This window comes from Anser brachyrhynchus (assembly GCF_964034855.1).
Source record: "Anser brachyrhynchus genome assembly, chromosome: 4".
Taxonomy (NCBI): domain Eukaryota; kingdom Metazoa; phylum Chordata; class Aves; order Anseriformes; family Anatidae; genus Anser; species Anser brachyrhynchus.
Window position 1 is genome coordinate 51,851,034 of NC_137698.1, and position 16,840 is coordinate 51,867,873.

Here is a 16,840-nt window from a genome sequence, read left to right on the forward strand (position 1 = left end):
TGTGATACAAGAAAAAAGTACATTTTTCTTGGCTCTTCACTAATTACACAAACTTTAAAAACAAACTGGGCTTTTGAGGACTTTGTTTCATTGAATTACGCCTTATTTTCTGGTCTGGTATTTCTCATGCAATTCCCTTTTCTGAATCTTCCTAAAAGTAATTTTTCTAATTTCAATTCATTTGTTTAGAATTAATCTAATACATCTTTTTTTCCCATTTGATTGCAATTCCTTCTTCCTTTACCGACAATCTGTTTCAGAGATTACTTTTGAACCAAAGAACAATAAGTGGCCTGCTTCTGTTGCATCTGAACCAGGTGATTCACAGACAGTATCTTACACAGGAGTTTAATTTGTGGAAAAAAAATAGGTGTTTAGATTTCTCTAGTAGATGAACTTCCAAAGTGTGACTTGTCATTCTTGTCTGGGATGGAGAGTTTGGCTTGCTTATTTTAATAGCTAATAAATATTCTGAGTAAAATATTTGTTTGCTGTTGGTGGCTGTCCTGTGTATTGTTTTTGTCTTAGAACAATGTTTTTTCATGGGCAAAGTAATGCAACCATCAGTCAATTCATTAAAGACGGATAAAACACAAGCTAGGGAAAAAAATTAGAGATGAATGTCTATGTAACCATTTCATGAAAAGAACGATGTAAATACCAACCTGAATTACTTTACTTCTCCGAATAATAACTTAATTACCTTTTTGAAGTGTGGAAATATGATAGTCACACTCTTATATATTGTGTGTAAGAGTTGCAATGGGAGGGAATGCTTTCAGGTAGATTTTGCTTTTTCATTATCATACTAAGATGCTGCTCACTACTTGTGGAAGGAAGTGGGGCAGTTGGAGGCTGCGTGCTGTTAACAATTTAGAGATTCTTGAATAACCTTGGGCTTTAATTCTGCTTGTATAGTAACAGTACTTTCAGTGGACAAAACACCTTTCTGTGTTTAAGATTTTTAGTTTCCCTGAGTAAAATGAGAATAAATGAGGCTATATATTGCCCCCAAAAGATATGAATGGCAAACTTGCAGGTGGCTTTCGGTGTATCTAGCATCCTGAATACAGCTCTAGCATTTGCTGGAAATATTTTGTCAGCACAGTGTTGACAATTCTCTGCACAGAGAACATTGCTTTATCAGCATGAGATTGATTTCTACAGGTGAGACTTGACTGAGAGCATTATACCTGATATAATACCTTAATATATATATATTAAAGTGTGTGTATATACCTTATACACCTTAATACTGTTAATAAAGCATTTCTTAACAGATGGTATACTGTAATCTGTAACTACAATTATCAGCATAACAAATCTAGCTCTATAAATATGAAACTGGGGACAAACCTGAAAAGAATTAATGGCTTACAAATGGAGAGAGTCAAAGATTACAGTTTTGGCTGTCAAATGTAATACTGAAACCGTCTTACATTAGGTATCTAAGAAACAAAATAAATATTTAACTGAAAACAAATCTTCATAAACCAAGTAATAAAAGTAAGCTCCTTCACTGGGAACAGTCTTCATACATTTAATTACTTAGAATGGCAGGTTTCTGATTGAAAGTACTTGGACTGCTATGCAAGTAATGTTGGCTTAGTTATAAAAGTATTTGGAGATAATACGAACTTTCAATTAAGTTCTGTGCTTCACAGAAATTACATTGCTTGAGCGAGATGGTTCTTTAAGAATTACCGATGTACAAATCTAAAGCGTCTTTTTATGTGAAGAACTGATATTGAATAGTTCAGAGGAGATTGGTGAGAATTATCAGAGGTCTAGAAAATATAAAAGATTAAAAAAATCTAAGAGAAAACAGATATGAAGTCCATTTTCAAACAAATGGAAGACTGCTGAATTGAAGTGTCACTGGTTATTGATGGCAATGCTCAATAGGGCAGTGAAGTATGAGCTAAAACTGAAGTTAAGGACATATATTGGATACGCTTACAGTAATGAAACATAAAATCGATAGGCTGGAAAAATTGCAGACCCTTCCATGCTGCTGGCAAAAATCTGTGAAACCTATAGGTGTGAGTCACAGAGTATGAGTTGGGGCTGGGTGTATAGAATGATGAATTGAGGAGCATCTTGAAATCTTTTTAATTCATATTCTGTAACTAGATGTCCTTTCCTGCTGGTACTTACTCTGATTGTTTAGCACAAGTGAATAGCAATATAGATAATGTGTCATGTGATTGTAATGACTGAATGTCAATTATTTCGAATTTTATAAAGCCTTCAAACAGTTGTGTCCTGAATATCAATGTAGTTTCCAGCCTTCTGTTAATTGTAATTTTTTCATGAGATTTTCAACTTCCCCCCGCAATTAGTGTCCTGTTCTAAATGATACTGGCGGATCTGTGTGTCTCTGGGGAGACTATTACGTGGGTGCTTGTGCTGACATGCAATCTCCTCCTACTTACAGTAGAAGTACTCACAGATTTCTTTTGTGAAAGAGAAGAATCAGGCTGGTTCTCTTTTACGAATTCTTCTGGGTTGTCATGATGTAATTACTGCCTTCTCCACTAAGCTGCTAAAATTTAGTGGGGTGATATCACAACATGTCTTGTCTCTCTTCAGTTCTAATTTTTGGCTGTATGTAGGCACATCTGTAGAGTTTTGAAAGTTGGACTGTAAATTATTTGTGATCTGAAAGTGTTATCAGTAGCTTACTTTGGAGAGGTTAATATAATCTTAAAAGTATTGCATGATTTATTTTAGAAGAACAGATCATATGCAGCATATCATGAAGAGTTACAAAAATAATTTGTAGTACCACTATCTGCAGATTCTGCTCTAGCCTATATTTAGGCTTCTTGTATAGGAAGTGATTTCATTTTTCAAGCTGATTTGTATCAAAAATAAGCGCTTTTTTACACCTCTGTAGTAAGTTACAGTAAGCGTATGGTATGAATGACATAAAGCAGACTGTAACTATATATATTCCTAGTTCACAGAATCATAGAACTTCTGGGGTTGGAAGGGACACTAAAGAACATCCAGTTCCAACCCCACTGCCATGGGCAGGCACACCTTCCCGCTATATCTGGTTGGCCAAGGCCCCATCCAGCCTGGCCTTGACCCCTGCCAGGGAAGGGGCATCCACAGCTTCTCTGGGCAACCTGTGCCGGTGCCTCACCACACTCTGAGTGAAGAATTTCCTCCTAATCTCTGATCTATGTTGATTCTCTTTTAGTTTAAAGTACCCCACCTTGTCCTGTCATTGCTCAAGCAAAAAGTTGCTCTCCATCTTTTTTATAAAGCCTCCTAGAAGTATTGAAAGGCTGCAGTAAGGTCTCCCTGGAGCCTTCTCTGCTTCAGGCAGAACAGCCCCAGCTCTCAACACTTCTACCCAGGAGAGGTGCTCCAGGTCAACACTTCGTGGATCAGAGGGCTTCTGATCAACGTAGTTTATGTATTTCATATAAATGCATATAAAATTACTTTTTCAAAGATCTAAAGTTACACAAGAAGCAGTTTTATATGGGAGGGAAAACCACAGAAGTGCAGCTATTGAGCTTTCTGATTTACCTCTAATTCATTACACCCAGTATTAAAAGTGGCTTTTTTATTCTGTATGTTACAGGCTTGCCTGTTCTTGGAAAGTTAAACATGTATATGCACATGCTGTATGTATCATTAGGTGAAGGGTCTGTTGTTCATTAGACTACTGGCACACAAGTATTTGTGTTTCTGAGCAGTGTATGGGGACAACCTTTAATTACCAGTAGCAGTTGCCTTATGTTCTTCGAACAAGACCTTTTCTAAGACTGCCCCTGTTGAGATTGTCTGAAGTATTCAACTGCAGCAAACATGGTCGTTCTTTAAACTAGAGAATTTTGCATCATCAAAATTAGGCATATCCTTCTCTGTTGCACTTCCATTCAGCTCTCATTTGCAAATTACTGGCTGAAGTGTTGCACTTTTACCTGTTTGGTACCTAATCAATATGCAAGTCCTCAACATGGCACCAATTCTGAAAAGCGTGTTAACAAATAATGGATGGTGGGTGCTGGAATGGCCAAGAGTAAAAATGAAGGCAGAAGGAACCGGGCCTTACTTAAATCTAACGCTGTAGACCTATGTATCAAGACAACTTGTAGACTTTGCAAGGCAAACCTATTTCAAGGAGGTTTTCTCTCTTCTGTATATGTGTGTTTCTGGTTTCCAAGTACAATATATCTGCCTTCTCAAAAAAACTGTCTACAGGCAAGATGTTTCTAGTGAACATAGCTGCCACAGTTTGTGATACAGCGGTGGAGAAAGGTCTATGGAACAAGCTCGCTGTCAAAACGTGGAACAAACTGCGGAAGAAATCTGGATCTACTTCTGTCTCTGGCATTACTTGTTCATATAGGATCCATTAAGCAAGCTTAACTTTAAAATAACACAAATATTTGACTGTAAGGAAGTAAATGGAATGATATAAATACTTATATCATGCAATTACCTTGTTTGTTTTTTACCCCATTTGAATGTTACTAGCCTGGTCTGTATAGCAGAGCACAGAAGACATACACTAAAACCAGTAAAGCCTTCATCCAGTCAGTCTGTGTGAATGGGTATTTTGAAGTGCAGATAAACTTTCTGTGGCCATGTTTCCCATTTTGCAAGGGAAGCACTAAAATAAGTTGGAGTAGGTGAGCACTATGTATGTATACCAGTACAGAACTAAGTATTTAATCTAGATGTCCAGAGGATTTCCATTGGTATTAGGAACAGATTGCCCTGTCTAATGTGAACTCAGCATGCTCATTTAATTAATGCAAGCTATGGTGTAGAGTCACAACGGAAAAGGATAATTTCCACAGGTTAGCAACATTTTAAACGTAACTTCCTTGTATAAAATATTAAGAAGTAAACTAAGATTAGGTCAGACTTGGTAAGGAAAGCAAGTGGTGCTGTATGCACTTCTGGAATTAACTTCTGGAATTACAGTGAAGATTATTTTTGAACAGTAAACCACAGATTATTTTCTTAGTTGTTAGACTTCTATCCTTTGGGCATAATTGTAAAGGTTGGCCATTCTTTAAGCATGTGTTTTAATGCAATGCTAGAGAAAATCCTAATGGAAGCAGCAATGACAGCTGTGAATATAGCAGTATTTGTCTGAGAAATGTATGTTGCACCATTTTTTAGCCTTATATAAGGCTAAAAACGTATTTGTATGCTCGTTCTCTGCTCTCTTATTGTCTGTGTTCTGGCTTCTCTGTAGACAAACCAATATGAAAGACTGGTAACTCTCTTCCATGTATATTTTTATTAAGCATGTAAAAAGCTTTGGGTAAAGGTTTTCAGGTGTTTTGTAGCACACCAATTTCATAGTAGTTTTGCCACTATTCTGAGTAAGATTGTTCCTTCTCAAAGCCTTTGTTATTAAATGCTGTTTTTTTAATGACCTTTGCTTAGAAATATCAACATTCTGCTTGTCATCGTTCATTTTGTTTGTTTTATGTGGGAAAAGATCTGGCCACTTCCATTGTCATGTCCATTGTCATGTAATGGTTTGACGTCTTCTGTTGCCGACTGAAATGGTGTTCCTACTTGCGTCTGAATGGGTATGATTCATTGTAGGTACTGCTCTGGGATTTGCTTTGAAAATGTAAGTTCTTACGTGAAGAAAATCTGCCAGTGGAAGAAATTCATAGGTTTGGAAGATCTTGTGTGATATGTCAGAAGTCAGAACAAGCAAGTGGTTAGTGACAGGAAAGCCAGATCATTTTCTGACTGAGGATTATAAAAGCAGTGGAATAAACAAATACCTTCAACTTCTCAGGAACTCCTAATGTGTTCAGGAAAGCATTGTATTCTTGCATGCAATTTCAAGATAAGAACAGCTATTACCTAATACACAGATGTTAAAAATTTCGGGGCTTTTTTATTGAACAGGATAATGTTGCATTCAGTCAGTGAACATAAACGTTGTGCTTTATGTTCAGCTTCTGATTGATTTACTTTGTCAAATATTTTATTTCCACTTGTGGTTGTGTTCTTCTAATGCTAAATTAAAGCCAAGCTCTTAAAACAAAAAACAACAGCAAAACACAACCCCCAGAAATCCCCAACCTTCAAAAGAAAAAGCCACAAGTCGCTCAAAGCCCAACCTCCCATACAGAGCAAGTACTGCTTAAGTCAATGAGAAGAAATGAAAGTCAATGGAAAAAAAAATATTGAAAGGTGACATGTTTCTTTCTTCAGTCTCTCAGAAACCTGAAAGCTAGATGTTCTTTCAGAAAAGAATGGGGACAACTGAAACTGTTTGCATGTCCACACTTAAACAATCAAATTGTTGAAAAATGAAATGGCTTAGATTTAAACTATTTTTATGTAAAAATATAGCTGCAATAAATTTACTCTGATAACAGATTGCTTACTGCAAAACTTATACATTGATTTGTCCCTGCTTATTCTGGTCCTTAGCATTTTTGCTGCCGAGTTCCATTAATTGAACTGGACTGAGGAAATCATTAATGCTAAGAAGCTTGGGAACTAACTTTAAAATGATGCTTCAAATTTTATGAAGGACAACATCTTTTTTAAATTTTGATTTTTAAAGGAATTAACATTGCATGTGTCAGGTTTTTGCAAGTAGTTAGTCCAAACTGCCAGAAAGTGAGATGACTCCACAGTATCACAAATAAACCATTTTTCCCTTATGTTTTCCTTTATGCATACATTTTTCTAGGTTATGTTCTAGGTTGTCTATCTGTTTTCTGTACCTATAGGCAAAAAAAGGGGCTGTTAAGTTATAGTTCTAAAACAAAAAGATGACTTCTCATTTTAAAAGAATAATATACATCATATATAAAGAAATAGGGTTTGTCCTCCCTGCTCCTGTGGTCTTCTGTGCAAAATTATGACAACGTCCTGTCAATTGGCTGACAAGCATAAATTAGGTATCTGGTAACTCTCGTGAATTTAGTTCAGTTAGTTTAAAGTCTAATTTACAGGCTGGACTGCAGGTTTGATTTCAAGCCCTACTGTTTTATTCTGCTTTCAGTTATATATCTTTGATCTTCATTGCAGGGGGAGAGAGGGGACAAGAGCAGATTGTTTTCCTTGAGAGGAGACAAATTGTTGCAAATCAAGCTTCTATTCTGAGATTGAAGGAGGAAAAACTTCCTGTACTTTTCTGTACTGAAGTGCTGTAGTAGCTGCTCTATTTCTGTAGAAGATTCACTCCCACTTGAAGCAGTGATGTTCAGTTTGAATTGGCAAGTTGAAGAAAACAACGTGCACCACATAAACCACATAAGGATCATTACTAATAACATGCCCAATATGGGACCAAGGGTGTGTAGCTGAAACCATTCAGCTGAATAAGGGATGATAATATTTCTTGGAGACCTGCAGGCTGAGGTGGGACACTGCATACACTAGGACAATTCACTTCTTGAAAAGGCGGAACTTGGACCATCTCTGTGCTACAGGGTCTTTGCTGTTCCAAAACTGTTTTGACACAACCTCTGGTATTACTGCTCCAGCAGGAGGTGTTGTTCTACTTTTTTTTTTGGGGGGGGGGGGGGGGGGGGGCGGGGGTTGTGTTCTACCAAGATACTTAGGTTGCTGAGGAGCTGGGATAGCATAAGGGCTCTTTGCCACCAGGAGATGCTCCAACCCCATCTCTGTGCTACTAGAGCAAAGTCTCTTAAGGGGAGATTCTATTTCAATGCCAGAATGTTTGCCGTGCACGATGTCAGCTTGCTGGCACAGAAACCCCTCCAGTTATCTCCCCTGCTATGCCGGTTGTACTGTTCAACCATTTTGCACTATAGTTATGGCTAAGAGTTTTGGCAGCCATGTTACTGCTATGCCACCAAGCCCACCCAGGCTTGATTTCTGCTGAAAGCTGAGCATGCTGTGAAGCCAGCAAGCAGTGGAAGGAGGCCAGCAGCTGGTCCCCCACAAACCTCACACACCTGTGGACCTAAAGCTAGTCTGCTGCTGAGGCTGGCAGGGGTAGGACGGAGCAGTGCTGTCCTGCTTTTTCAGGCAAGGCTTTTTCAGAGAAGCAGGCCTATTTTCCCATCAGGAAAATCAGCAGGAGCTGCTGTGTTGTGTCATGCCAATGTGAGCTGATTCCAAGTTTAGTCTCATTCCCATCAAGAAACTTTTTTTTTCTTCCCCCCTAATATAAGTCCCCTACTGCTGCTTATGACTACATAAGAAAATAGTGCTGCTCCCTGAACCTAAATAGTCTTCATCTAATGTACTAACAACACTGATCTACCTCCAGATTTGGTAATTTGTGTTGCACTTCATTCTGCAGCAAAGGCCAGAGTCTTGTTATGCCCTGTCTGTGCAGTAATCCTGTTGAGGCAGAAGGGCATCACCTCTTTTTTTCCTTCCTGCCAAAAGCTAAGGACCTTTCCTGTCAGTTCGTGTGTCAGATATAATGGAAATCTTTTGTCTTCCCTGTGACAGCAGGTGGGGCTGGGATGGGTTTGCTGTAGCTGGGTAGGAAAACTTTAGAAGCACTACATTGCAAAATGAAAGGTCTGTAGAGCATATTTGCTAGTGAAGATGCTCATCAAATGAACAGCAGTGTGTTTATGGTAGGCTCTAAGACATCTAGGCTGTCTTCTAAAATTGTACTTTCTAGTATGTTTTCTACTTCATAGCTGTCTCAAGTTTAAGTTATTTTTTACTATAGTTATTGCTAATTCTAGAAATTTTCTCAACATGTGCACTCAAGACACTTACTAGTAGTCTACTGCTATATCGATCTTTCTTTCATTGATTGTGTTCTGTTTTTTCAGTGTTTCTTATTAGGACATTCCCACATCAGCAGGTTAACCTGCTTCAACAGAAGCCCTGGATCCCTGATATGTCGCCCTGCTGCATCCCACACACCCTGTCAGACATTTTTACCACTTGTCTTGTGAAAGGTCTAATCCAAATGGACAGTGCTCTGAGCAGTGTTGGTTTTGCTGTAATCACTCATTACTTCTTTAAGTCCAGTATTTTTGCATGTTTCATGATCTGTTCTTATTCCTTTCTAATGCAAAATTGTGCTGATATGAATTCCTGTTAGTAAGGGCTGTGAAGCTCAGATGTTACCTTCTCCCTTGTTATACCACGAGTTACGAAATTGCCAGAGGTCAAGCTTGAATGACCTCACCAGACCTATTGATGCAAGACCACAGTCTTTTTGAATGCAATACATGCAGACAGACATCAAAGGACTTGCAGTACTGCAAATAATAATTCTATAGAAGCGTGAGTATCCTGTTGTTTTTATGGAATTAGAGGTTCCAGAATAAGATTTTAAAATTACCAAGTAAGGCTTTTTTGCCCTTTTCTGTTTAAAGATAAATTTGGTTATGACAATTATAAGAATTATCATATGTCTTCCCTGACAGTTCAGTGAGTTGTCTGCAAAGTTTGTAGCTTGGATTGTATAAAAAACACAGTTGTATAGAGCAGTATTTAAGGAAGTTGACAAGAGCACATGAGAATGGGAGAGAGGAGTGCATGTGGACTAACATAGCCAGAAACTTAACGTTTCTCTTTGTTTTGTTATTTATAAAAGGCTACTTTCATAGAACGTAATGAAATACCAAGGTCCTGGAGTTAACCACTGTCCACATGTAGCCATGTATGCATTGCTCTAACTGTTTTCCATAGAAATCTCAACTGGCTGCTCATGGCTTGGATGGGTGCATGCTTTGCTGGGTAAAAAAACTGTCTGGGTGGCCAGGCCCGAAGAGTTGTGGTGAATGGAGTTAAATCCTGTTGGAGGTTGGTCACAAGTGGCGTCCCCCAGGGCTCAGTACTGTGATCAGTTCTCTTCAATATCTTCATTGATGATCTGAATGAGGGGATCAAGTGCACCCTCAGTACGTTTGCAGATGACACCAGGTTGGTTCTGAGTGTGATCTGCTTGAGGGTAGGAAGGCTCTGCAGAGGGATCTGGGTAGGCTGGACCCCTGGGCCAAGGCCAACTGTATGAGGTTCAACAAGGCCAAGCCCCGGGTCCTGCACTTGGGGCACAACAACCCCATGCAATGCTACAGGCTGGGGGAAGGGTGGCTGGAAAGCTGCCCAGCGGAAAGGGACCTGGGGGGGGGGTATTGGTTGATAGCTGGCTGAATAGGAGCCAGCAGTGTGCTCAGGTGGCCAAGAAGGCCAATGGCATCCTGGCTTGTGTCGGAGATAGCAGGACCCGAAAGGTGATCGTTCCTTTGTACTTGGCTCTGGTGAGGCCTCACCTCGAATACTACCCTCATTTCTGGGCCCCTCACTACAAGAAGGACATTGAGGTGCTGGAGTGTGTTCAAAGAAAGACAATGAAGCTGGTGAAGGTTCTGGAGAACAAGTCTTGAGGCTGAGGGAACTGGGGTTCTTTAGTCTAGAGAAAAGGAGGCTCAGGGGCGGCCTTATCGCTCTCTACAACTACCTCAAAGGAGGTTGTAGCAGGGTGAGGGTTGCTCTCTTCTCCCAAGCACCAACTGATAGAACAAGAGGAAATGGCATTAGGTTGTGCCAGGGGAGGTTTAGGGTGGGTGTAAGGAAAAATTTCTTCACTGAAAGGGTTGTGAGGCACTGGAACAGGCTGCCCCGGGGAAGTGGCTGAGTCACTGTCCCTGCTATTCAAAAGACGTGTAGATGTGGTGTGTAGGGATGTGGTTTAGTGGTAGACTTAGCAGTGCTAGGTTAATGGTTGGACTTTACCTTAGATGTCTCTTCCAACCTAAATGATTCTGCGATTCTTAAAAGTTACACAAAAACTATCCTGAAGAAAAAGCCTCAAGCTTTTGGATACATGTGTTACATAATCTTATTAGTTTATCAAGTTAAATCTTGAAATATGAGATAGTATGTGTGGCTGGTGATTCTTATTTATTTGTGTTTAAATCCTGTTACTTAGAAGGCTGTTCTGTTTGCTGGAGGTGAAATGTAATTTCGACCTTTAGTTTTACTTATGGCCAATTCATGAATGTCATACTGCATGTAGAAACATGTAAAACTGTGCATTTAACAGAAGTGATGCACTAAGCACTTTCTGTCCCACACCGTGTCCACATGTGTAATAAACCCTGCGAAGTGTAGCTGGGAGCACTTTGGTTTCTAGTTTGAACTTTTCCGAGGGCGTTTAGGTTAGGTACTGCCCTTTCCTTTCTAAGCTGTAATTTGGCAGGTGAATGGCTGGAGGAAGCATTCTCAGTCTGATGAAAGCATCTGAATTTGTCTTTTTTGTAAATGCCAGAAACTGCAAATTAGGTTTGTGGCAAGACTTCAAGAGTTTAAAAAAAAATAAAAAATCTACAGGAAACAATGCTATTATGAATAAAATGATTGATTAAGTTTTTAATGACTCAGTCTTTTGTAATCAGGAATTATCTTTGTGATATCTTATTACTTTTTCTGAAAACATAAAACACTTCTGAAAATATATTCTTTGTAACACTTTGTGTTATTTTTTCTACTACCATGAATAAAATTATTATAAGGACAATTCTTTGCTTAATCTACAGATCTTTCACTGCAGGAAATTATATTCTAGCAATGTATCTTTTATGATAAGGTCAGGCCTCGTAGATTTCTATATTCAGTTACAAGGGAAATTTAGACTAACTTGAATATTTGGGGATTTTAATGCAGATTTGAATGCTAAAGATAGCACCCATTTTAATTCTGCAACTGAATTTGGTAAGTGTCTTAGGTGGCAATTTCAATGAACTTGTACCAGATTTCTCAAGTTGTGATATTAACTAGGTTTAACACGTAGTGTGATAGTATAGTTGGTCAGTAAAGGATTGACAGCTTAATCCAGTTGAGCAGTCCCTCGTGAGCATCAAACTACTGGAACTCTGACCTGAAACAGATTACTCTATCTACATTTAATAAATTTTAAAATATTTTTGTTTCCTTTTAAAAAGAGCTAGATACAGTGGTGAATTTGAGATTAAATAGTTTCTTTTAAGGAATATATAGTAGTGTGGTGTACTTTACGCTTAAGTTGGGTAACTGTGTTGAATGCATTCAAAAACATCTTTGGACACTAAGCTGCTTTCACAAAACTACGAGAAGTGTTCAGGCTACCACCGATACTCATTCAGAACGAGTATCTGCAGATTTTGTCTGAGTGATGGCTACAATCTTCAGTGAAAACGAGGTGGGAATATTATTTAGTAGTGTGTTTGGATCTCTAAGTCTGGTAAATAAAATAATACGTCCAATCATACATATTCCCAAACGTAGAAAGCGTTACGGTATGCTTTTCGGTACACTTTTCTATACTTCATTCCCCTGAGTTTTCTGCTCTAAATGCAAGGCATCTTTCATAATGGCTTCTCTAAACTAAATATAGAACAATGTTTAAACTTTCTCCCAAATGAAAACAAAAAGCTCAGTTATCCCTAGGGCTACTTATCCATATGGTTTAAAGTGAAAGTTTGGATAAAATAAGACAGCTTGTTTTTGTACTTGGTGTTTTCTGGAAGGCAGTTTGAGTATTTTAAGTAGTAAATATAGTGTAAGAGGCCCTGGAAAATTGATAATTTAATAAGCTTAATAAGTGTTGGTAACTTAGTAGCTAGTAGTTGACACCATGCGAGAATGCAAATGGTTTAAATTGTGGTGCTGCTAGACATTGTTTATAAAGCTGGTGCGTAGACTTTTTGTAATGATAAGTGTTATCTTTCAAATGCAGATGAACACTCTCTGTGCACTTCATGAAAATTAAGAGCTATTGAACTCCGTCAGATACAAATTTGAAAATACACTGTGCATTTTATTAGTGCTTAAAATTGTTGCAGCACTAAAAGGGTGTTTAATACAAGCGAAGAATTTAATGTACGTCAGTTAATACACTGGCTTGTTGTTGTTTGGTTTTCTTATCAGTCTGTACAGTTAGACGTCTTTAAAATCTGCCTCCGAGCAGCTGGCAGCTGACGTGCTGGTGCTGGCACCACCCAGGTTCAACATGACATCACTGGGAGAAGTAGTGCGCGGAGTCCACCTCTGCGATCAAGGAAGTTACTGTGGGAGCACCGTTCTGTAATGCACAGCTCAACTGCCGCACTTAGTCAATGCTGAGCGTGCAGAAGGCAGGGAAAAATGGAATTTCTGAAAAAAATTGTTCCCACTGTTGTTTCTGGAGATGTTGTGCTGGATGTTGGAAGTACTGTCCGTGAAAGCTCGCCAAGGCTGCTGAAGATGAGACGTGTCAGTCTGCTTTCACTGGGACAAACAATCGATGAAGACGAGGAGATGCATGATTTACATCCTCATTACAGTATGTATCCATGTCATTAACCTGATAAAAACTGATTACTAAACTGTCTTTGGGTCATGATTGCTTTGCTAAACTGATGAATTTCTTAATAAGACCTTTTATCAAAGTCACTATGATAATGGTGTTTTTTAGGTTTAGAGCTCCCTTATAAATGACCCACTATCATGTTAATGACTTATTTTAAAGCAATTTTACCAGATTCCTAATGTGCTCCTTATTTGTGCATGCCTGTGATTGGGGGTGGAAGAGCAAGGGCCGTTTTGCTTGTATTAAAAGGCAGGGGAAAAAAAAATCTTTGTCTAAATATTACAGTGTAATGTGCTAATAAAAAGAAGTAGAATGAGTTAATGTTACTTTTTCAGACAGTTCAGACAGGTGGCAATGGAAAACCTGTTTTTCTTGGTTTTGGCCTTTGGATAAGATGGTAGGGTCTCGAGCCTTTATGGTCTTGGATAGTGTTGGCAATCAGATGCAGTTTTTACCCTTTGCTATGGGATGGCTCTTTTCATGAGTTAGCATGGTCTGAAACTTACCTTTATGCATCTAACTGCGAAGATGAGAGGTGATGACAGCCATCTCATTGAGTGGTGAATTTGTAGCCTTAACTATGGAACTAATTTGGTGAGGAGTGAGAAAAAGGCTTCCTTACAGAGACTCTTCTTAGCCTTTCCAATTGTAATTTTTTCATTTTTTTTATTCATCTGTGCCACTTGGAGAGAGCAGGGACAATTCTATGTTAGAGAGGAACAGTTTTCTGACAAACTGGAACAAGTCGTAATGGCGCACACTATCGAAGACTGTGCAGACTTTGTTTGAAAGCTGATCAAAAACTTACGCTCTTTTAGCCTGGTTTGTGTCTTTGTTTAACTTTGAACATTATACAGCCATGAAGTTTATAGTTGGATATCACTGAGGTGCACAGCTCAAATATCTCCATAGGCATATCTTACCAAATTTGCTTTTATATTATACTATATATATTCTTTATAACTCATAGTTTAAAGTAATGCTTTATTTCAAATGTTACAATTTCTGTTATAATTTAAGACAAACAGAATTGTCTCTGTGCAAGCTAAAAGAAAATGCTATAGGCTGAAGCTTGTAGTCAAAACAGATACCTTCATCTAACCTTGCTCAACATTTTATCGATAGTTGAGCAAATGATGGTAATAGACGGAGAATGCGCTTATCCTACTGTTAAAGATGAATTCTTTTCTTGCTCATTAAATATTTGTCAAATGGCGATTACTAGGAAGAATTTCCACAAGTCAGTAGTGCCTGACGGATATCACTTAATAGCGTGATGTCAACATGCACGAAATGCAGACTTAGTCTGTTCTGGGATCATGCTTTTACAATAGCAGATAGTATCTGAATCCTCTTTAAATTATCTGCTTATTTCTATTTTTGTATCTTGGTAATGGAATGAACTGCTCTTCTGGAATAGAGCAAAAGAACCACTGTGTTTACCAGTTGGGTATACTGCAGGAGGCAGGTGTGAACAAAACAGGTAATAAAACAATAGAATGATTTAAGAAAAAAAATTGTAAATATTTATTTGCGTACTGTCAGCAGATGTGGTGTTAATGTACCACAGAACTTAGTATAATGAAGCTGTTCAGAAGCTTGACAGGTTTTTAAAGCTAAGATTGTTTGTACTGTAGATATGTTTGAATTTGGAAGGTTTTTTTTTTTTTTTTTTTACTTTTTATCCTGTTCGTTATTACTGGCGTTTAGGAAAGTTCTTGTATTAATAAGAATTTAGGTGAAATTTTGAGTCTGACAACCATTTAAAAAGTATTATAGAAGGTCCTTAAAGCCAACAAACTACTGTTGCCAGCATCTGAAGCATAAAAGCACTATTTTTGATAATATCACTCAGTTGGGGTTGTTTGTGTCAGATCTAAACATTTTATATGGAATTCAAGAGATGAAGTTTTCTTTTTAGGATTAAGGCATATTTATCAGTATTGCCTTCCAAAATGTGCACTGAATTGCTTTGTACATTGTTTTATAGCAGAAAACAAGGCCTTAGAAATGTGTGCTCTGGGATATGTCTCTTTTAAAATACATAATATCCATCAGAATACTTTCAAGTGCTTTTTAGAAATCTTTCACAGCTGTTTAGATTTATGGGATTATTAGAACACTAGAAAAAACATCTCGCTGAAGTACTTGCATGTGATTTTACAGATCACAACGTGTAGTAAATGTGTATAAAAGAATAGGTAGTAATTTTAAATTTGCTGCAACTCTTAAGAGTTGACGTGTTCTCCATTTTAAAGCTTTCTGTCACAATAGTCTCTACAAAAAAGCTGCAATCAAAAGGAAACAAAAAGATGAGCTGGAAGATCCAGAGAAAGTATTTTCATACTGATGATTACAAAAAAAATATGTACAGGTGTGTGTGCATACAGACATATATCTGTAAATGATTTCATATTCTCCTTGTTGTTTGCAGTGTTAAAGGAGGTGAATACCATGACTGTTCTGTGTAAATGGGCAAACGGCAGCTGTACCTAAGCTTGTGAAACGTGTACTTCTGGCAGAGCTGTGCTCCGGCTGTGTTGTAGGGCAGGGCAGCTAACGCCGTGGAACAGGTGTGATGGGGAGCCCTACAAGTCAGACCTGCAATAACCACCTAAGAGCTTTTAAAATTTATCAGTGAGCAAGTGTTCTCGCTGCTCACGGTGTCCACATTATTTCCGTGTATGTAACACCTATCTCCTACTGCAAGTATTAATTCCGTTTCCCTTCAAATGTCTCTGCTAGGGAGTCAAACGTAAGCTGACAACAATGTGTTTGGTCGGAAAGAAATGAGTAATAGAGCTGTAGCTGCTTCAGGGGGCTGGCAGCAGGGGCTGGGTAGACACGGCCTGCCTCTGAGCACTGCGTCCCTGGAACACCAGCAGCTCTGCAGGGCATTGCCAGCTCCACGGTGCTGCTCTGATCAGCCTTGTACAGCAGAGGATGACCGGGAGGCCCAGCATCTATCTGCAATAAAAGTCGGTTTGGGGATCCAGGTTCTGAATTTCAGTTAAGAGAAGGCTGAAGTGGTTAGTAGGCAACTAAACACGAGTGCTGCTTTTTTTCCTCTCCTCCCTTCAAGCTCTGCTTGCTCCTTGTTTACATTCAGAGCCTGTTCCATAATGCTGTTCGGGATCTAGAATGCTATTTACATAAAAATCTCTAATCCTCTCTCCTGTTCTCTTATCACACTAGATAGTATTGTTTTCCTTGAGTAATGCCCCAGGAAATTCTTCTATGTATATTTTCCATAAGTAATAAGAAACCTTTCTCAAGTGCCTCTGGAGCCTGCTCTTGCTGCCCTTTGCAGCAGAAGGTAGGGGAAGGGGATTTTGTTTATTTTTTATGAGCGTAGCTTTACAAGCAGATCAGGCTGACATAATAGCTTGCTGCCAGTGAGAGGGGCTGTCTCACTCCCAGCTGTGCAGCCCTTTCCTATCTCCTCTCCAGCATGGCCTTTTGCTAAGCTGATTGATTTGACAAAGAAAACAGCCTGGCATTTGCGGGGTGTGATGGTATTGAGATGAATTGTTGAGGTGAATCAGCTCATCAAGGGCTTCT

The 16,840-nt window shown here is 38.7% G+C and overlaps 1 protein-coding gene across 10 annotated transcripts in view; it reads left to right on the forward strand.

Annotated features, from left to right (window-relative positions):
- FRYL (FRY like transcription coactivator) overlaps positions 1-16,840 on the forward strand; it is a 171,636-nt gene that overhangs the window by 19,000 nt on the left and 135,796 nt on the right. For 6 of the 10 annotated variants that reach the window (XM_080589906.1, XM_080589913.1, XM_080589911.1 and 3 more), the window contains one exon: positions 12,859-13,252. The exons of the other annotated variants lie outside the window; for them this stretch is intronic. In XM_080589906.1, the coding sequence (XP_080446032.1) occupies positions 13,075-13,252 (178 nt within the window). In that variant the 5' untranslated portion in view covers positions 12,859-13,074. Of the gene's footprint in view, positions 1-12,858; positions 13,253-16,840 lie in introns of those variants that run through there. 10 annotated transcript variants of the gene reach the window in all.